Source organism: Trichomycterus rosablanca, chromosome 7 (genome assembly GCF_030014385.1).
Source record: "Trichomycterus rosablanca isolate fTriRos1 chromosome 7, fTriRos1.hap1, whole genome shotgun sequence".
NCBI lineage: Eukaryota > Metazoa > Chordata > Actinopteri > Siluriformes > Trichomycteridae > Trichomycterus > Trichomycterus rosablanca.
The window spans coordinates 41,539,201-41,561,700 of NC_085994.1; the positions used below are offsets into that span (position 1 = coordinate 41,539,201).

A 22,500-nucleotide genomic window follows, 5' to 3' on the forward strand; every position below is an offset into this window, starting at 1 on the left:
CGCCCATCTCCCCACCGTCATCAAACCTGAGTGATTGGACAGGAGAGGCAGAACGACAGCGACCCAACATCCCTGATCACCACAAGTTTCTATGACCAAGAACCCCCAAGCTCTGCGCCTTTGTCTATACTAATCAAAAGCCTGAGAAAATAAATATGTTTTCAGTCTAGACTTAAACATTGAGACTGTGTCCGAATACCGAACAGAGGCAGAAAGATTATTCCAGAGTTGTGGAGCTTTGTAAGAAAATGCTCTTCCACCAGCCGTGGTCTTTTTAATTTTAGGAACTATAAGTAACCCTGCATCTTGTGAACGAAGTGGACGCGCTGGGCTGTAGTGATTAATAAGTTCACTCAGATACTGTGGTACAGACCATGTAGCGCTTTATAAGTTAGTAAAAGTATTTTGTAATCAATGCGAAATTTAACTGGCAGCCAGTGTAGAGATGATAGAACAGGACTAATATGGTCAAATTTTTTAGTTCTAGTTAGCACTCGAGCTGCTGCATTTTGAACTAACTGGAGTTTGTTTAAGGATCTACCAGAGCATCCAGTTAGAAGAGCATTACAATAATCTAACCGAGAAGTTATAAACGCATGGATCAGTTTTTCGGCGTCATTAACAGATAGTATATTTCTTATTTTAGAAATGTTACGCAAATGATAGAAAGCAACTCTAGTAATATTATTAACGTGTGTATCAAATGAGAGATCTGAATCTATTGTGACACCTAAGTTTTTTACATCTGGGCTGGGAGTAACAGAGAACGTGTTTAGGTTTAGCACCAGGTTAGACAACTTGTCTCTTGCAGCTTTAGAGCCAACAAGTAAAACCTCAGTTTTATCTGAATTAAGTAAAAGAAAATTACACGACATCCAGTTTTTTATGTCGTTTACACTTTAATCTTCTATCTTACTGATTGTGTCGGTATCATTTGGTTTGGCTGATATATACAGCTGTGTGTCATCTGCATAGCAGTGAAAGTTTATGCCATGTTTATGAATAATTTCACCTAGTGGAAGCATATAGAGTGTAAATAATAGCGGTCCAAGTACCGACCCCTGTGGAACACCACACTTTACTTTTGTAGTTTCCGAGCATTTATTATTTACATAAACAAATTGCGAGCGGTCAGTCAAATATGATTTGAACCAAGAGAGTGCGAGTCCTTTAACACCTACTGTATTTTCTAGCCTCTCCAGTAAAATGTTATGATCGACCGTATCAAACGCTGCACTAAGATCTAATAGAACAAGAAAAGAGACACATCCATTATCAGAAGACATTAACAACTCGTTAACTACTCTAATTAATGCGGTTTCGGTACTATGGTTGGGTCTAAATCCTGATTGAAATTTTTCATGAATACAATTTTCATTCAAATAAGAACATAGCTGTTTGGAAACGACTTTTTCTAATATCTTTGAGACAAAAGGAAGGTTTGAAATTGGCCTATAATTAGATAAAACATGTGGATCAAGATTAGGTTTTTTAATCAGGGGTTTAATAACAGCACTTTTAAAAAATTTAGGTACATACCCAAGGCTAAGGGATGCATTGATTAATGTAAGCAGGGGCTCTACAATAGCTGGGAGTAAATCTTTAAGTAAACGAGTTGGAACAGGATCGAGTATACACGATGATGACTTAGATGATTTAATCAACACAGTTAGTTCATTTTGGGAGATTGGATTAAAGGAATTTAGTTGGATTAACTCGTTACTATTATCACCAATGCTGCTCGGAGTGAGTCCATACTTAACATTGGCAGGTGACACACTCTGACTCTGAAGTCGTATTTTTTCTATCTTGTCATTAAAGAATTTTAAAAAATCATCGCTGGTACAGTCAGGCGGTATATTAGATTCAGTTTCATTAACGTTTTTAGTAAATTTGGACACTGTCTCAAAAAGGAATCTGGGATTGTTTTTATTTTTCTCTATTAGGGACGAATAATATAAAGATTTAGCTTTTATAAGTGCATGTTTATACTCAGTTAGAGCATCTTTCCAAGCAATCTTATACACTTCCAGTGTAGTGTGATGCCACTTGCGTTCTAATTTCCGTGCTGCTTGTTTAAGTGCGCATGTGTGGTCATTGTACCAAGGAGCAAGTTTTTTCTCCCTAATCAGTTTAGTTTTGAGTGGGGCTACGTTATCTAAGGTTGTGCGCAATACAGTCTCTAGGTTTTGAGTTGCCTGATCTAGTTCTTTAGGTTCTGATGCTGATATATTTGGTAATTCTGGTAGGCAGTTTATGAACGCTGCTGCAGTTGCAGATGTAATAGTGCGCTTATATTTAAAACGATGTGGTTGCTGTATATTATTGGACAGGGACACTTCATAAATTAGTAGGGAGTGATCAGAGATTAAGTCATTCTGTGGTACAATTTCCAGGTTGTCTATGTTTATACCATAAGTAAGTATTAAATCTAAGGTATGTTTACAGCGGTGAGTGGGTCCTGTTACATTTTGGGTGATGCCTAAAGATTCTAAAATAGAGTCAAACGCAGTTTTGAGTGGATTACATTTATCCTCATAATGGATATTAAAGTCACCAACAATTAAAGCTTTCTTAGTTGATAAAACTAATTTAGAAAGAAAATCGGCAAATTCGTTAAGAAATTCTGAGTAAGGACCAGGGGGTCGATAAACAGTAACCAGCTTAAACATACTAGTTTTATCAGATGAACATTTATTGGCTATGTCAGAGATAAGAACTTCAAACGAGTTTGTTATGGGAGTTTGAGCCTTCCCTCAAAGGTGGACCAATTATCTACAAAATCAATGCAGTTTTCTGTGTCACGTGGGAGAAAGGAGGACTCAAACGCAGAGATAATAAAAATTAAAGATTTTTATTTTTATTTAATAAACAGAAATATAACAGGAAAACAAAAACCCAAACTAAAAAAACCGATCGGAACCTCCGACGGAAGCTGCCGGTGAAACCGACAGAAAAAAGACAATAAGGAAAACTAAAAGAGAGGCGGACACGAACCCCGGTCTTTTGGGTGAGAACCGGGGACTTAAACACCGCGCCAACCAGGCACGGAATGAAGTTACGCGTGGGCGCTGAAAGCGCTACTGAAATCAGCAGCGGAAGCTACAAGCTCCGCTGAGCGTTGACCCCAGCACAGCGGTAGGCTGGCGGGGAAGTGATGCGGAGCGCAACGGCTTACGGTCGCGGTGACAGGGGCACTCCGATCTGAAAAGGGGAAAAAGAGACAAGCACAGTTAGGTAAGCTCAACTTGCGGATTCGAACCGGGGTTGGTGGCAGACCGGCCAAGCGCTTAACAAAGTCGCCACCCAGCGGTTACTGAATCCAAATACAATATTCAATAAGAGATTCTGCAGCAAGGTAGCACCAGCGCCACTCAGTGGTCCGGTGCGCACCCGCTAAGCTAATGGCTAAGGGAACAACAAGAGGCAGTTCGAGGACTGCGCGGCGTCGCACCACCCTATTTCAAGGAAGACGAAAGAAAACCTCAATACCTCAAACCTTGCGGTTTCTACATGCCCGAATGGCCTTATGCCACCAGGGCTACCACCTAAGGCTATGAAAACGGCGTGGGCGAGCTACCACAGGCAACAAGAAACAAACAAAAGGTGCGACACCCGCCGCTGTGTGATGCTGGCTTAAATAATCATCCCCACAGCTGCGGGTGATCAGCCCTAATTGGTGACCCACTACTTATGGCCTTGTTTTCTGAGCTCTGTAAGACCTGTTTCGCTGGGAACCCGGGGCACGTTCACCAGCTACTACAGTCTTCGTTATAGAACCCCCTCCTCTAGGGACAGCTCCTGAGGTCCCAAGACCCGCAGCTCGGTTCCGTCGGAACTCGCGGATCAGTTCCGGGTCCAGGATCTGGCGAGCCGGTACCCATGAACGTTCCTCAGGGCCGTAACCCTCCCAATCCACCAGGTATTGGGTGCTACCCTGAACCTTCCTGCTATCCAGCAGTCGGCGAACCGTGAAGGCAGGGGCACCCTGGATGATACGAGGGGCGGGGGGTTTGGGAGGGGGTAAGACTCCCCCGCACATAAATGGTCGGAGATGGGAGACATGGAAGGTTGGATGCACTTTCATGTGGGGAGGAAGCTCCAACCTATACGTCACCGGGTTTATCCGCTTTACCACCTTGAATGGACCAATGTACTTGGGTGCCAACTTGTGTGGGGCACCTCGAACGGGGAGATCCCTCGTCGAGACAAGTACTCTTTGGCCAGGCCGGAAGGTAAGAGCCGGCTGTCGCCTGCGGTCAGCTTTGCGCTTCATAGAGCGCTGGGTGGCTACAAGGGCCTGCCTAGCTTTCCGCCAGGCGGCGCGGCAGCGGCGGACATGAAGCTGTACAGACGGGACCGCTACCTGCTGCTCCTGCTCAGGAAAGAGCGGCGGAGGGTACCCGAACTGAGCTTCAAACGGTGACATGCCAATCGCCGAATGATGCAGGGTATTGTGAGCAAACTCTGCCCACATCAGCTTATCCGACCACGTGGTCGGATTCCCTGCCGTCAGGCACCTGAGCATCTTGCTCAGATCCTGGATCAGCCTCTCCGACTGCCCGTTGGACTCCGGGTGATACCCGGAGGATAAGCTGACCGTAGCGCCAATAAGTTGGCAAAAGGCCCGCCAGCACTGGCTTACAAACTGCGGGCCCCGATCTGACACAATGTCTGATGGGACCCCATGCGCTCTCACCACATGTTGCAGAATGATTTGCGCGGTACCCATGGCGGATGGCAGCTTGGGCAGCGGAACAAAGAGGCAAGACTTGGTGAATCGGTCGACAATTACCAATACAGCCGTGAACCCTCTGGACTTCGGCAAGCCTGTCACAAAGTCCAGGGAGATGTGGGACCACGGTCTAGCAGGTATTGGTAACGGATGAAGAAGGCCCCTTGGGCGTTCTCTGGGGCTCTTGTTCAGAGCACACACAGAGCAGGTACGAACAAGATCACGTACCTCATTCTCCATCCCCGGCCACCAAAATCTTCGGCGCAACAAAACCAGGGACTTAGTCACGCCTGGGTGCGCCGCAAACGGGGAAGCATGAGCCCATTCAAAAACCTGACGCCGTACGGATGAAGGTACGTACAGTCTGTCAGGAGGTCCCCCATCGGGGTCGGGTTCGGCCCTTTGGGCGTCCCGAATGACCTTAGAAATGCCCCAGGTGACTGGGGCCGCTATCTGGGTCGAGGGGATCACGGGATCAGGTCCGGTCTCCGACCTAGTCGGCTCCCACTGTCTAGACAGGGCATCCGGTTTAATGTTTTTGGATCCCGGTCTGTATGACAGTGTAAAGTGGAACCTTCCGAAAAATAAGGACCACCGGGCCTGACGAGAGTTCATCCTCTTTACTTGTTGGATGAACGACAGATTCTTGTGATCCGTCCAAACAAGAAAGGGATGTTTGGCCCCCTCGAGCCAGTGTCGCCACTCCTCTAATGCCAATTTAATGGCCAAGAGTTCCTTGTCTCCAACCGGGTAATTCCGCTCGGCTGGAGTCAGGCGGTGCGAGAAGAAGGCACACGGATGCAACTTCTTCCCTGGCCCCACTCTCTGGGACAGCACTGCCCCTACTCCGACCTCAGAGGCATCCACTTCGACCACGAAGGATTCCTCTGGGTCAGGTAACTGCAAGACAGGTGCAGTTGTTAAGAGAGCTTTGAGCTTATCAAAAGCTTGTTGGGCCTGCACCGACCATTTGAAAGCGCCCTTGCCTGTAAGGGCCGTCAATGGAGCAGCGATAGAGCTGAAGTTCGTAATAAAACGCAGAAAAAAATTTGCAAAGCCCAAAAATCTTTGCAGTTGGCGTAAAGAACCCGGAGTTGGCCACTTCTCCACAGCAGATACTTTAGCCGTGTCCATGCGCAGGGTGCCCTGGGAAACCACGAACCCCAGGAACGAAACCATGGGGGAGTGAAAGACGGACTTCTCCAACTTGACAAACAAATGATTGTTGAGCAGGAGCTGGAGAACTCGTCGGACATGCCCTATGTGTTCGTCGATGGACCGACTAAAGATAAGAATGTCGTCTAAGTAAACATAGACGAATTTACCAAGAGTCTCCCGCAAGACCTCATTGATAAATCTCTGGAAGACTGCGGGGGCATTCATTAACCCAAATGGCATCACCAGATACTCATAGTGGCCAGTGGGCGTAATGAACGCAGTCTTCCATTCATCCCCCTGCCTGATCCGGATCAAATTATACGCGCTGCGAAGATCGAGCTTTGAAAAAACGGATGCTCGCTGAAGGGCTTCGAAAGCCGTGGCCATCAGCGGCAGCGGGTATCGATCCTTGATCGTTAAGGCATTTAGACCGCGGTAGTCGACACAGGGGCGCAGGGTGCCGTCCTTCTTACTTACAAAAAAGAACCCTGCCCCAGCTGGGGAGGACGAAGGACGGATGAACCCCTGTTTGAGGGCCTCACGCACATACTCCTCCATAGCGACCTTCTCTGGACCGGAGAGCGAGAAAAGGCGCCCTCTAGGGGGAGTAGAGCCAGGCAACAAGTTGATGGCGCAGTCGAACGGTCTGTGGGGGGGCAAGTCCTGCGCCCGGGACTTGCTAAAAACCTCCCGTAAATCATGGTACACAGGAGGAACTGTGGTCAGATCCGGGGTCTCCATTCTGAGTACTGGCGGAGTATGCCTCGTGCCAGCCTGAAGCAGGCACGAATCCTGGCACCGTGTTCCCCAGATGAAGATTGACCCGGTGACCCAGTCGATCTGGGGGTTGTGTCTTTGCAACCACGAGTGACCCAAGACCACCTGGAGGTGAGGAACGTGAGTCACTAAAAAGGTGATCCGTTCCTCGTGGTCATCTAGACGCAACGTTAACCATTGCGTCCGATGGGTAACCGGGCTGCCCGCTACGGCTCGACCATCCACAGCATGGACCGAGACCGGCTTGGTTAGCGGTTGGACCTCTATCCCCAGCCTGTGTACCAGATCGACATCTATAAAACTCTCCACCGCCCCCGAATCAACACATGCCCTAAGGCTTGTGCCCCCCGAACCCCAAGACAACCGGGCCGCAAGAAACAGGCCCTGAGTAGGGATGTTAATTGGGCCCTCTCTCGTGTCCCTGGCACGAGAGCGGCCTAGTTGTTTAACGGAGGCCTAGATCGAAAGGTCGAGCCCGATGCCGGGCCGCGACACCTCTTAGCGTCCCCCGAAAACCTTTCGGGGGGAGGAATAGGGGTGTCGCGGATTACAGGCTCCGCAGATTGGGCTACGGGATTAGGAGTGGGCTCCAAGGTAGGCGGGTGCCGGGTAAGTGCTGCTACCCGTTGAGCCAGCTCATTGAGGGCCACCTCATGTCTGCCCAACGCCTGCCCTTGGTGGCGTAAAGCGTCCGAGGGGTCGGGGCTCTGCTGGGTCCATTACTGGTCGCACCTTTCTGTCACGTGGGAGAAAGGAGGACTCAAACGCAGAGATAATAAAAATTAAAGATTTTTATTTTTATTTAATAAACAGAAATATAACAGGAAAACAAAAACCCAAACTAAAAAAACCGATCGGAACCTCCGACGGAAGCTGCCGGTGAAACCGACAGAAAAAAGACAATAAGGAAAACTAAAAGAGAGGCGGACACGAACCCCGGTCTTTTGGGTGAGAACCGGGGACTTAAACACCGCGCCAACCAGGCACGGAATGAAGTTACGCGTGGGCGCTGAAAGCGCTACTGAAATCAGCAGCGGAAGCTACAAGCTCCGCTGAGCGTTGACCCCAGCACAGCGGTAGGCTGGCGGGGAAGTGATGCGGAGCGCAACGGCTTACGGTCGCGGTGACAGGGGCACTCCGATCTGAAAAGGGGAAAAAGAGACAAGCACAGTTAGGTAAGCTCAACTTGCGGATTCGAACCGGGGTTGGTGGCAGACCGGCCAAGCGCTTAACAAAGTCGCCACCCAGCGGTTACTGAATCCAAATACAATATTCAATAAGAGATTCTGCAGCAAGGTAGCACCAGCGCCACTCAGTGGTCCGGTGCGCACCCGCTAAGCTAATGGCTAAGGGAACAACAAGAGGCAGTTCGAGGACTGCGCGGCGTCGCACCACCCTATTTCAAGGAAGACGAAAGAAAACCTCAATACCTCAAACCTTGCGGTTTCTACATGCCCGAATGGCCTTATGCCACCAGGGCTACCACCTAAGGCTATGAAAACGGCGTGGGCGAGCTACCACAGGCAACAAGAAACAAACAAAAGGTGCGACACCCGCCGCTGTGTGATGCTGGCTTAAATAATCATCCCCACAGCTGCGGGTGATCAGCCCTAATTGGTGACCCACTACTTATGGCCTTGTTTTCTGAGCTCTGTAAGACCTGTTTCGCTGGGAACCCGGGGCACGTTCACCAGCTACTACAGGCTTCGTTATATTCTGAGCACCATTTAGACATCCAGCGGTTCAGCGACAACAACCTGCTGTAGGTTTCGCCACTGGGTCGAATCGGTAAGGGGCCAGAGCACACTACTGCCTCAGACATCGACCTAGCTAACTCACACACCTCTTTAACATTACTCTTAGTAACCTCAGACTGCCGTAAACGAACATCATTAGTGCCGACGTGGATAACAATGTTCGAAAATCTACGATTAGCATTAGCCAGCACTTTCAGGTTTGCTCTGATGTCAGGCGCCCTGGCCCCCGGAATACAAGTGACTATGGTTGCTGGTGTCTCTATGGGGGTCGCAATACGCACGTGTCGGAGCTGAGAATCTCCTATAACCAGAGCACTTACATTAACAGGCTTCTCAGCGGGTGGCTCACTGAGTGGGGAAAACCTGTTGGACACGTGCAACTGAGATGGTCGGTGCTTTGCCCTACGACTATGTCGCCGAGACGTCACCCAGTCGCCCCGCTGTGAGGGCTCTAATGCCGGAGTCTGGGGTTCTATACCTGAACTGCTGGCATTCGGGACTGCTACAGCTGAATCTAAGCCCTCACTAGTAGTAGTCTGTTCTAAAGCCCGAATGCGCCCTTCTAACACTGAGATCTTCTCCGTCAGACTAACAACTAATCTACACTTATCACATATAAAGTTATCACTAAACACGGAGAAGGAATAACTGAACATATTACACTCGGAACATGGATATAATGCTCCTGCTGGGGCCATAATAACAAAGAAATATACTTAGCTTTACAAGATGAGTTGGAGATGATGTTTATGTTGGATTCACCGGCGCTTCTGCTGGTAGTCACAGAAGAACGGCTTTAATTCCGGATGAAACAGGCGATGATGAGCTGGAATATAAAAAACACCAACCAAACCAACACAAACGCGCTTCGTTCGGACAAAAGCGACTGTAATTCTAAAGGAGAACGGTGTTATGCGCTGGTGTACAAAACAAATAAACGCGCTTCCTACGAACAGAAACGGTTATAACTCCTCACAAAACAGAGGTGTTCTAAGAGCTGAAATACAGCACACAACCAAACACGGTTTCGTGCGAACCGAAAACGGTTTTAATTCTGGATAATTAAGATGTTTATGCGCTGAAGTACAAAAACAAACAAAACCGGCTTCGTTCGGATGCCGGTAGCAGAAGTTTCCTAGTTTCCAACACAGCACGAATTTACGTTAGTAAACACAAGCGCTTTTTTACGATAAACAAAATAAAACTAAATCAACAACACACGGAAGATTAACGTATATTAACGTATTTGTGCCCATTCAGTAGTACAAGAGATGATGCTCAGTTAATGTTCCGGTTCATCCCAGAGCTGTTGAGTGGGGCTGAGTTCAGTACTTCTGAGTGGCACCGAAACCTAACTGTGTGTGTGTGTGTGTGTGTGTTTGGGTTGTGTGTGTGTGTGGGTGTGGGTTATGTGTGTGTGTGTGTGTGCATATGTGTGTGTGTGTTTGGGTTGTGTGTGTGTATGTATGTGTGTGTGCATGTGTGTGTGTGTTTGGGTTGTGTGTGTGTATGTGTGTGTATGTGCGTGTGTGTGCATATGTGTGTGTGTGTGTGTGTGCATATGTGTGTGTGTATATGTGTGTGTGTGTGTGTGTTTATGTGTGTGTGTGTGTGTGTGTGTATATGTGTGTATATGTGTGTGTGTGTGTGCATATGTGTGTGTGTATATGTGTGTGTGTGTATGTGTGTTTGTGTGTGTGTGTGTGTGTATATGTGTGTGTGTGTGTGTGTGTGCAGAGCTCCACTTGGCCTTTAAGGAGTTCGATTACGATCAGGACGGGTATCTGCACTATAAGGACGTGGCCGACTGTATGAGGACCATGGGTTACATGCCCACTGAGATGGAGCTGATCGAGATCATCCAGCAGATCAAGATGAAGTGTGAGTGTGGGGTGGAGACGCAGATGAGCCAAAAGTTTAGGGACACCCACCCTTGGACCACAGTTAAAAAAAGCCTTGACCCACTGAGACCCTGAGGGTTCCTGTGGTATCTGGTACCAGGACGTTGTGAGCTGGAGTCCTACAGAGCATCCTGGTTCTTCTCTTCTCCAGCTGTCCACATTATTTTGGACAAAGTTCTGATGCCTTTTGTAGGTGCTTTAATGGTGGACAGGAGTTGCATGTGCACTCTGTGTACTAATTCACCTCATCACAAGGATTAAAATCATCTCCAGTTTAATCCACGGTAGATCTTCTGCTGGTCCGTACCTAACATCAACAAGTCTTGGAAGCCCAACAGTCTGTCGGCGGTTGGTGGCCTGTCCTTCCTCAAATGAAAGGACTTGTTCCTAATCAAAGTCCCTCAGGTCTTAATGCTGATCAGATCTGCTGCATTCAACACTTGAACCATGAGGAACCTCCATCAGCCAAACATCTAATAGATCCCTTACCCTCACATGCACCATACATATTTTAGGGTGTGTCCAAAGGTTTTGGCTCATCAGTGTACGTTGTATATAACATGTTTGTAACATGCCTTTCACATTGATACTGACGTCACCCAGATCATGAGAAGTTGTAACTTGTAGCTTGGAAGGCGTAGGAGATGGGAGGGCATCGATTGTGCGAGTTGAAGCTTACAAACCTACCTGCTGGAAGGAGTAGGAACACCTAGGGCTTAAAAGGCTCACACTGGCAGAACTGAGCTTCAGGGTGGATGGAGATGTAGTTCGTAGATCTCTGGATAAGCTTGCTGACCTCATGTTTGCAGAGATTGATGGTTATAGTAGGAGCTTTTTGGGGCAGCATTAGAAACCAGTAAGGCTCAAACTTGTAGACCTCATGATGGCAGAAGTTTGAACTTATTGACGTCATGATGGCAGGAGCTAGAGTTGGACTAGAAGTTTATTAGCCTCAGAGGGAGCAGTTGGAGCTTGTGTTCCACAGTGTCCCTTGCGGCTTAGAAACACCAAAGCAAGAGCTTGGAGACAACAGGACTAGATGTTGGTTGGTTCCAAGCTTTTGGGGCTTAGTCCTCAGAAGGGCAGTGTTAGAAACCGGTAAGGCTCAGGATGGCAGAAGGTTGAGCTTGTTGACGCTTTGATAGCAGGACCTAGAGCAGAACTAGATCTTTGTCTTTCTGAATGTCAGGACTAGGAGTTTAGTAGTCTCAGGTGGAGCAGTGGGAGCTTGTGTTCCTCAGGATGGCAGAAGGAGGAGCTTGTAATTAACAGTGGAGAAATTAAGTGCCTACATGCATCAAGATTTATGATCTTTAGGGCTTCAGGACAAAAGAACTAGATGGTTTGATGGTTGGTTCCAAGATGGTAACAGTAGGAGCTTTTGGGACTTAGTCCTCAGGAGAGCAGTGTTAGAAACCTGTAAGGCTCAGAATGGCAAGACTTGTAGCTTGTAGACCTTAAGATGGCAGAAGTTTGAGCTTATTGACGTCATGATGGCAGGAGCGAGAGCAGGACTAGAAGTTTAATAGCCTCAGATGAAGCAGGAGGAGCTTGTGTTCCTCAGGGTGACAGTAGAAGGAGCGTGTGGCTTAAAAAGACCAAAGCAAGAGCTTGGAGACCACAGGACTAGATGATGGTTGGTTCCAAGGTGATAAGAGTAGAAGCTTTTGGGGCTTAGGCCTCAGGAGGGCAGTGTTAGAAACCTGTAGACCTCAGGACGTCAAAAGTTGAGCTTATTGACGTCATGATGGCAGGAGCGAGAGCAGAACTAGATCCTTCCCTTTCTGAATGTCAGAACTAGAAGTTTAATAGCCTTGGATGCAGCAGTACAAGCTTGTGTTCCTCAGGATGCTCTGTAGAGCTTCTGAATTCAGGACAAAAGGACTAGAAGTTGGTTCTAAGATGGCAGGAGTAAAATCTTAAAGACACTTGTGGCAGCAGTAGGAGCTTGTGGAGTCCAGGGGCAGGAACATGAGATTCTAGGCATCAGGATGGAAGCAGTAGAAGCTTGTGGTACAGCAGAGGTAGGAGCTGATTGGCTACAGGGTGGTAAGACATGAACGTAGCTTCAGATCTTGAGATGGTCTGGTGTCTCCATGTCTCCACCGTTGTCCGTGAACATCTGCGCAGGGGGCGGCCACGTGGACTTCGATGACTTCTGTGAGCTGATGGGACCGAGGATGCTGATGGAGACGGCTCACATGGTGGGGATGCGAGAGCTGCACTGCGCCTTCAAGCAGGTGGGTCCTCTCAAAGAGGTACAACGTGCGGTCGAAAGTATGTGGACGCTTTTAGCGTCCTCCTTACGGCTCGTCAAGAAGCCGCTGGACCTACAGCGGAACGACTGACCATCTAGTCTGACCCCTGATTGGTGCGTTAGCGTACCGCTCACACTCGGCTTCGTTTCCAGTTTGACAGCGACGGTGACGGGCGGATCAGTTACGAGGAGCTGAAGACGTCCATGAAGACGCTGCTGGGTGAGAAGCTGAAGAAGGGCGAGCTGGAGGAGATCCTCTCCGACATCGACCTCAACGGAGACGGAATCGTGGACTTCGACGGTGAGAAACGTTCAATCATTCATCCATCCAATCATGAACCAATTCATCCTGATCAAGGGTCAAGTGAGTCCACTGTTCCAAGCTTGTAAGGGTCACGTACACTATTCGGTCAAAATTATGTGGACAGCTTTTTCTATAAGCTCTTTTAAGGGCATCGGGCAATTGTGAGGTCAGGAAATGATGTGTGAAGGCCTGACTCACAGTCTACATCCCAATTCATCCCAAAATGTGTTCATTAGGGTTGAGGCCAGGGCTGGAACTGCTTTGTGTACGTATTAATGCATATATGATGATAAATAAACAGATGAAAGTATTAATGTGTGTTCTTTCTCTTTCAGAGTTCATTATGATGCTGTCGGCTCGGTAGCTGCACGCTGGAGATCCTATAAAATAATCAAATCTTCTTCTCATTATTATTATTAGTAGTAATAATAATAATAGTATATATATATTAGGGCTGTCGAAGTTAACGCGATAATAACGCATTAACGCGACCTCAATTTAACGCGATTAAAAAAATTAGTGCCATTAACGCAAATTCTAGTTCATGTTGACACTTGACTGGTAGAACAAACGTTTTAATGTCGGACTTGCCACCGTTTTTCATTTGCGGTTTGTTAACATAATGTAACCGATCGTGGTAGTGATGCACTTGCATAATAAAGAAATAAATACACGCTATATTCACAAGTTGTCGGGAGCAGAACACTTTATTACACTTAATTAACTTCTTCTTCTGTACCGAATACCGGAAAGCTGAGTCGAGCACGTTAGTTCATGAACTATGGAAGCCCCAAAGGGTCAAAACACACTCACTTCGTGTAGAAACGTCCATCAAACCATCGTCACGATACAACCACAGACAAGTCTGATACAATAACTACGCCTTATCCCACCTAAAGCACCGCTGATCTACAATGTTTGCTGATGGAGAAATTCTAACCTACAATCTGACATTTACTGCCTAGTATGTGAGTGAATAAACTCCCTTACAGTTTTCTCTTGTCCCAGCAGTTTTTAACATCAGTACATTTACAGTATATATATATATATATATTAGGGCTGTCAAACGATTAAAATTTTTTATCGCGATTAATCTCAGAATTTCATATAGTTAATCGCGATTAATCGCATTAAAAAAAATCTGTGTAAATGTTATAGAAAACAAGGATTTTTAAGTGAAATGTTACAGTTACAATGGTGAACACATTTTATGCTAAATGTACTGATGTTAAAAACTGCTGGGACAAGAGAAAACTGTTTTATTCACTCACATACTAGGCAGTAATACTATCCAGTGGTTTAATGGACATTTCTACACGAACTGAGTGTGTTTAGACTAGGGTGGCCAGATTCATAGTAACAAAAAGGAGGACATTACACCCCAAAAAGCCGGACATCTTATTAGGAACAGGGGGACATGCTACTGCAACACACAGAATGAATCCCGAACCCATATAACAGAGTTTTTGACCAATTTAAGCAAGAATTATATAACAAATGACTGTTTTACTCACTAAATGTTGTGTCTTTTCATATTTAGGTCCGTTCATCGCTGCCTCAAAAGTTTACTTTTTGGCATTTTCACCGCGTTCCTGATCATGAGAGCTGAGTGATTGACTCAGGTAGCGCGGTGTTTACAAAACAGAGAGGGCGGGCGAAATTCAACCACCCAATCACAGACTAGCATTTAGAGGGCGGACCTTCTCCGATTGGCCAGTGGTAGCGCTGTAAGCAGTGAAATGAGGCTGTTAAACCAATGAAATACAAAGCATTTGTTTTGACATGTACCTGAGCCAATGGTAAATAATATTGATCAAAAATGAAACCAGTTCACTCCAAAAGGAGGATTTTGAAGTGTCCGTCCTAGCGTTACGTGAATGGAGGACTGGCAGCTTCTTTATTATGCAAGTGCATTACTACGACACTACCACGCTCGGTAACATTATGTTAACAAACCGCAAATAAAAAACGGTGGCAAGTCCGACATTAAAACGTTTGTTCTACCAGTCAAGTCTCAACATGAACTAGAATTTGCGTTAACGGCACTAATTTTTATAATCGCGTTAAATTGAGATTGCGGTTATGCGTTATTATCGCGTTAACTTCGACAGCCCTAATATATATATATATATATACGTATTCAATAATCATTTACAATCATTTACTCACATTTATACTGATATTTACTGGTGATTTTCAGTTTTTTTTTTCTTCTTTTCTTTATGAAAAATTTGGAAGCATTTAATCAAGGTAAAATAATTGTCTGATAAGCTTAATCATATAATTCATTTTATATGTAAATAATTTCTTATGTAAGTCATCCTGTGCTGAACCTGTGGTGTCGTGTACACTATCGCATCAGGTGGGTTGGTTGGTCAGATGGGTAGGGTGTGGAATTTTCCATAAATTAGAAATTGGTTGATATTTAGCTCATGAGAATTTTCTTGTGGGCCTGATGGTTTTTCGCCAACCCTGGGGGATGACAGGATGAACAAACTGATAGTGTGTAACAGCTATATTAATTACTTACGTTAATCATATGTATTGAGACTTTATTAATCACTTATGGGTTTGTGACAGAAAGTCATAAAAAGAGGGGAATCTATTCTTAGTGATATTCTCAGAAGTATTCTTAGCAAAAAACAGTAAACTAATTTCATATATTTTTTTAGGTGTGTTTATGGTAACAATACCCTAAGGGAAGGGTATGTATCTGATGTTAATTGTAATGAAAAGTTTGTTTAGTATATAACATTTTGTTAGTGTTGTCCAGGAAGGACAAGAAGAGGGATTGTGAATGGAAATTTTATATTTTATTAGTTATTTGCATTAAACAAGTTTCTGCTTTCTTAGTTCAATTAGCAGAGGTAGAAGAGACTTTTGGAAGGTTTCTTAGGTCCAGAGATATGTTGACCTTGGCATGGGCTTCTACTTGTAGGTAGGTAGATACAGGGGTTGGACAAAATAACTGAAACACCTGTCATTTTAGTGTGGGAGGTTTCATGGCTAAATTGGACCAGTCTGGTGGCCAATCTTCATTAATTGCACATTGCACCAGTAAGAGCAGAGTGTGAAGGTTCAATTAGCAGGGTAAGAGCACAGTTTTGCTCAAAATATTGCAATGCACACAACATTATGGGTGACATACCAGAGTTCAAAAGAGGACAAATTGTTGGTGCACGTCTTGCTGGCGCATCTGTGACCAAGACAGCAAGTCTTTGTGATGTATCGAGAGCCACGGTATCCAGGGTAATGTCAGCATACCACCAAGAAGGACAAACCACATCCAACAGGATTAACTGTGGACGCAAGAGGAAGCTGTCTGAAAGGGATGTTCGGGTGCTAACCCGGATCGTATCCAAAAAACATAAAACCACGGCTGCCCAAATCACGGCAGAATTAAATGTGCACCTCGACTCTCCTGTTTCCACCAGAACTGTCCGTCGGGAGCTCCACAGGGTCGATATACACGGCCGGGCTGCTATAGCCAAACCTTTGGTCACTCGTGCCGATGCCAAACGTCGGTTTCAATGATGCAAGGAGCGCAAATCTTGGGCTGTGGACAATGTGAAACATGTATTGTTCTCTGATGAGTCCACCTTTACTGTTTTCCCCACATCCGGGAGAGTTACGGTGTGGAGAAGCCCCAAAGAAGCGTACCACCCAGACTGTTGCATGCCCAGAGTGAAGCATGGGGGTGGATCAGTGATGGTTTGGGCTGCCATATCATGGCATTCCCTTGGCCCGATACTTGTGCTAGATGGGCGCGTCACTGCCGAGGACTACCGAACCATTCTGGAGGACCATGTGCATCCAATGGCGGTGCCGTGTATCAGGATGACAATGCACCAATACACACAGCAAGACTGGTGAAAGATTGGTTTGATGAACATGAAAGTGAAGTTGAACATCTCCCATGGCCTGCACAGTCACCAGATCTAAATATTATTGAGCCACTTTGGGGTGTTTTGGAGAAGCGAGTCAGGAAACGTTTTCCTCCACCAGCATCACGTAGTGACCTGGCCACTATCCTGCAAGAAGAATGGCTTAAAATCCCTCTGACCACTGTGCAGGACTTGTATATGTCATTTCCAAGACGAATTGACGCTGTATTGGCCGCAAAAGGAGGCCCTACACCATACTAATAAATTATTGTGGTCTAAAACCAGGTGTTTCAGTTATTTTGTCCAACCCCTGTAGATAGATAGATAGATAGATAGATAGATAGATAGATAGATAGATAGATAGATAGATAGATAGATAGATAGATAGATAGATAGACAGACAGACAGACAGACAGACAGACAGACAGACAGACAGAGAGAGAGAGAGAGAGAGAGAGAGAGAGATAGTAAAGTATATAGTGGAACATTCAGCCTCCGTGTTACAGTTTTCCATCTACATTAACAATAAAAAGATTGAAAGTACAGATCTCTATTAACAAAACATCTTGTGTATTAGCCAAGTACATACAGAACGTAATAAATGCTCAACATATTCACTCAGTATGTAACTTTAAACTCAACTTTAACTTTAATTAAACAACTGTTATTGTACATATTTGCACATAAGAATGAAATATCTTTTGTGTTGTTGTGATGTTAAGGTCGCAGATGGTTATTTAAAAATGATTGGCATCTTTAGCTGGATGAAGGCAGGTATAAACCAGGTTAAATAAAACCTTAACACACAGCATTATTAGATCATGTACTCAAATGAAACGTGTATCTTTGTCTTTTTAAGAACAAGGGTCACTAGCATATTTGAAGAACAATGAATCACCTAATATGTGTGTATACATTATACATTACAGCATACAACAGACTTGTTGTACAGTTAGTCATTGTGTAACACTGTTAAACGTTGCTCATGTTTATGTATAAATAACTTTAGCGCCATCTTTTGATCATATTCCGCAATCACAATCACCTTTTCCTGTGAGGATGATCCCCAGCAGACTGACCGAGCACTGCAGGGGGTCAGATAAGCAGTAAGCAGAGCTTCCATGCAGGGGCAGGGAAACATTCTATTTTATTTTGTTTTGGTAGTTTAGTTTCTAACTGCAGTTTGAAATGTTGGATGGGGTGTCCCTAGGTCCCCGTCCCTGTGTCACCATATCCAGTCTGGTTTGGCTGACAGTAGATGAGGTGTGTACATTACTAGATGATGGTGACTGCAGTGTTGAGTAGCGAGGATAAATATCAACAGGATAGTGAGAGTGACGGGGAGCCAAGTCATTTCCATTTCCATTTTTTTTTCATTTTGTGGATTTGGCCCTTGTGAATGTGTGGATTGAGTAGATCTGGGATTGTAAACACTTTGTTGGATTTGTGTGTTTATGTTGGGAATGTTTGGTTTTCAGTGGGTCAGAAACAGTGATGCTGAGGTTGCAGCTCCACTTCAAATCATTTAATTTGAATAATTTAGATATAATTCATTTTTAAAATATTGAAATGAAAGAAAGGTTTGTGGATAGTTTAAAACCCGTATTGACAAACTAAATATTCAGATTTTTGTTCCTTGTTTTTAAAATATATCTATAAAAGGAAAGTTTGTTTATAAGAACACAGCTGAATGTTTTAATTCAAAAGTTTGAGTTTAATTTTTAAAGTTTGAGTTTTAAAAATTGAAACAGTACAATTTTAACTTGTGTAAACTAGTATATGCTACATAATGTAATAATGGTAATAAAAATAAGTTATTTTTTTCTTCATTCCAAATGTTTAGTTATTAATCTGTAATAAATAAATGAATATTTACCAAAATAAGGTTTGTAGTAGGTGAGGACCATTGATTGTATATAAAAATAAATAATGTCATTTTTCGAGACATTGATGCTTATTTAAAACAATGTTAATAAATACAAACTTTTTTGTAGGGGGTAAAAAGTTTTTTAGTTTGACATTAATGCATCAAACTGTAGCAGACTTTAGGTTGATTTGTCTGAATAAAATGCACAATAAATGTTTCCTACGTTTTTCTGTTAGTTTTAGAGATACGTCATTTCCATTTTTTTTTTTCCATTTTGTGGATTTGGCCCTTGTGAATGTATGGATTGAGTAGATCTTGTGTAAGAATTTGTAAAAGAAGTCGTATGTGTTTTGTGTATGGTCCAGCACTAATATAGATCGGATCTGAATATTAAAATAACTTTACTGAGCAAACAAATGATGCTATTTTTCCCAACAAAAGCACTAATGAAATACCAAGCTTGTAGTTTAATAAGTTCATATAAAACACTGAAATATAAAAATACAACAAACGCTGCACTTAAGCTTTAGTCAATTTTATTTAAGGATTAGTAATCAGAAGGTTGTTGGTTCAAGCCCCCTTGCTGCAAAGTTGCCACATTTTGGCCCCTGAGCAAGGACTTGAACACACATTTCTTTTGAATTGAACTTCTTTCTTTTCACTGACCGGTGACGTTATCGGTAACAGCCAGTGTATCACTGGTACCGGTCAGTGCTTTCTGGATCTTCTGAGCCAGGCTGACTAAAGGGCGTCCTGCCCGGCCTACAAACTTGAGGAGTCGCACCAACGGATCAAATGTGAGTATGAGTCCAGCTGTTATTTCAGTACAGGTCCAGTCCTTTGGTCCGTAGTGTTTAGTCCTGAACGCAATACTGAAATCAAATACGGTGTAAGGTGGTCTGTGGGGCCCTAAACAAGAGCAGAACCATTATTAGTATTAATATCATCACTTCCTATAGTCACTATATATCATATATACATTTACTCTCCACACACACTTACTCTGTCCCAGGATTTCCATCGGTGTCTGTTCCCTGCTCCCGTCCTCAGACCCGGTTTGTACCGGTGCCTGTTCCACCTTGCTCCCGTCCTCAGACCCGGTTTGTACCGGTGCCTGTTCCACCTTGCTCCCGTCCTCAGACCCGGTTTGTACCGGTGCCTGTTCCACCTTGCTCCCGTCCTCAGACCCGGTTTGTACCGGTGCCTGTTCCACCTTGCTCCCGTCCTCAGACCCGGTTTGTACCGGTGCCTGTTCCACCTTGCTCCCGTCCTCAGACCCGGTTTGTACCGGTGCCTGTTCCACCTTGCTCCCGTCCTCAGACCCGGTTTGTACCGGTGCCTGTTCCACCTTGCTCCCCTCCTCGGGAATGTGTTCCTCCGCGACACCTCTGGTGCTCTTGCGCGCTTTACGCCATTTGTGGTAGAGTAGATAACAGCCGGCCGCAGCAGCAGCTGTAACGCCGACCGCGACACCCGCTGAGCGCAGTCCGCCCCCCGCTATAAAGCCCTGGAACGCCATGCTAAACACGGTGAGTGTGAGAGAGTAACCGCCGCGTGTGTGTCCTGTATCTCTGTCAGTGAAGAGTGATGGAGGATCCGCGTCTCCCCGCTATTTATACCCGGTGTGGAGTGGAATCCTTACTGCGTCATAAAGGTTTCATCCACCTGTAGGTACCACGTCACTCTACACGTCACTCTAATACCGGGATTCATAAACAAACACACACAAGCTCTACACACCGAACACCCTGTAACTGCTCTCATCAGTTCATTACAGCATCATCTCTGTGTATCCTCAGTAACAGGGTTTATAACGGGTCTTACACCAGCATAGGAACAAACCAGCTACATCTCACAATCACATCCATGCTGTCCGTTTTACTTCAATAATTACTCAAAAAAATAATAAACATAAAAAAAAATCACAATATTTCAGAATGCTTTGCTATCGTTGCAAAATGAACGCCAACCGTAAACAGCAGAACTGCGACCCAGATCAGTCACACAGCAACAGAAAATCATAAGCACTCATGTGCTTACCTGATCTATATCCATGTGCTGTTCCATTAGGGATATAATCCACAAGAACTTCCTGTATGTTTCCAGATGATATAAATCCATCCCCAACTGTTTTATCCTCCTAACTAATGTAAACTATTGTAGCTCATTTATTCTCTCGGCTTTCCCGGTAAAAAAGCTTAAATTGGTGATTCGTTCACTAAACTGTCATTTATACAACAACCAATAAAGAAAGAGATTGAAATTCCGCCCAGAATGTGAATTCTGAAGCTCTGATTGCTTTATACATCTGAATCTCTTCACCCAATGAACCGATTCATGGAGTTGTTTCTGCACAACATCATAATGAAACAGAGTGAGTCGTTTCTGACTCGTTAACTCAGTGATTCGGTTCGCAGCCACAAGTGCGTAAATGTTCGCTGAGTCTGATGATGTAAGAAGTCTTGGTGTTGTCCTTGATAACCAGCTGACCTTCTCTCCTCATATAGCCAACATGATGAGATCGTGCCGGTTCCTCCTGTACAACATCAGGAAGATTCGGCCATTTCTCTCCAGGGAAGCTCCTCAGATTCTGGTCCAGTCACTCGTGATCTCACGGCTGGACGACTGCAACTCCCTCCTGGCTGGAGCTCCCATGTTCACTATTAAACCCTTGCAGCTCATTCAAAATGCAGCTGCCACATCACCCCACTGCTGCCAGTCCTTTCTGTGTGGAGTTTGCATGTTCTCCCCGTGTCTGCATGGGTTTACTCCGGGTGCTCCGGTTTCCTCCCACAGTCCAAAGACGTGCACATGCAAGTGAGGTGAATTGAAGACACTAAATTGTCCAAGACTGTGTTTGATATAAACGTGTGACCTGATGAACCTTGTGTGTGATGAGTAACGACCGTTCCTGTCATGATGTAACCAAAGTGTAAAAACATCACGTTACAATCCTAATAAACAAAAAACAAGCACTAAATGGGGCGCCAGTCCATTCCAGGGCAGGTACACATACACACACACACCTATAGGGCAAGTCAGTGTCTCCAGTTAACCTGACTGCATGTTTTTGGACTGGGGGAGGAAACCGGAGCTCCCAGAGGAAACGCACGCAGACACGGGGAGAACATGCAAACCACACAGAAAGGGGACAATGAGGGGACAGCAGACACCCATGCCAATTCACACACCCCAACACACACCCACACAGATGACTGCTCATTACAGGTACAATTTTTGGGGGGTGACTAGAGCTGATGTAAAAAATATTAATAAATAAAATAAATAATAAAAACTCTACAGATGAAACCAAATCTTTCCATTTTAGTTTTATTTAAAAAGTAAATAATTCATAAAAACTTCATAATCATAATCAACAGGAACCCAAAAATAAACCCCAATAAACGAGGCGACTAGATTCTGATGAGCGCTGGAGCGTCCGCGCTCGGCTTCTGTGGGCAGAAGAAACCAGCACTTAATAAAGCTAATCACATTAAGCTAACGATGCAGCACTAATGTCGCGCATTACAAACTGAATCAGAATTCACTGGAGTTTTGAGTTCTGCTCAAAAGAAATGAGACGCATGATGTTCCACACCCTTGTTGCATAAATAAAGCACTTTTATTGAGACGTGGGTGCTGAACGAGCAGCAGACACACGGTCGGGTACGAGAGGGCACCGAGAGAGCACCGAGAGAGCACCGGCGGCTCAGGTTATTCATCACATGCTGGACCATCAGCCTGCCTTCACAGCAGCAGACCACACAGACGTCCAGGCGAGGTGTGAACGTTCTCGTCTGCCAAGTTTGCAGATCTGATAAGATTACAGGTTCCAGTCCTGCTCCTCAAACCCGAAGTTC

At 45.1% G+C, this 22,500-nt stretch overlaps 2 protein-coding genes across 2 annotated transcripts in view; one reads left to right on the forward strand and one right to left on the reverse strand.

Annotated features, from left to right (window-relative positions):
• cabp4 (calcium binding protein 4) overlaps window positions 1–13,253 on the forward strand; it is a 17,529-nt gene extending 4,276 nt beyond the window's left edge. Inside the window, exons 4-7 of the mRNA XM_062999589.1 lie at window positions 10,165–10,308; window positions 12,459–12,568; window positions 12,739–12,886; window positions 13,225–13,253. Of these exons, the coding sequence (XP_062855659.1) occupies window positions 10,165–10,308; window positions 12,459–12,568; window positions 12,739–12,886; window positions 13,225–13,253 (431 nt within the window). The remainder of the gene's footprint in view (window positions 1–10,164; window positions 10,309–12,458; window positions 12,569–12,738; window positions 12,887–13,224) is intronic.
• Window positions 13,254–19,159: 5,906 nt separating this feature from the next.
• On the reverse strand, window positions 19,160–20,237 carry LOC134318576 (uncharacterized). Its single transcript, XM_062999577.1, has 2 exons — window positions 19,643–20,237; window positions 19,160–19,549 (listed from the first exon to the last, which is right to left on the reverse strand). The coding sequence occupies exons 1-2, from the start codon at window positions 20,157–20,159 to the stop codon at window positions 19,299–19,301; spliced, it is 768 nt and encodes a 255-aa protein (XP_062855647.1). The 5' UTR covers window positions 20,160–20,237; the 3' UTR covers window positions 19,160–19,298.
• Between the last annotated feature and the right edge of the window lie 2,263 nt (window positions 20,238–22,500).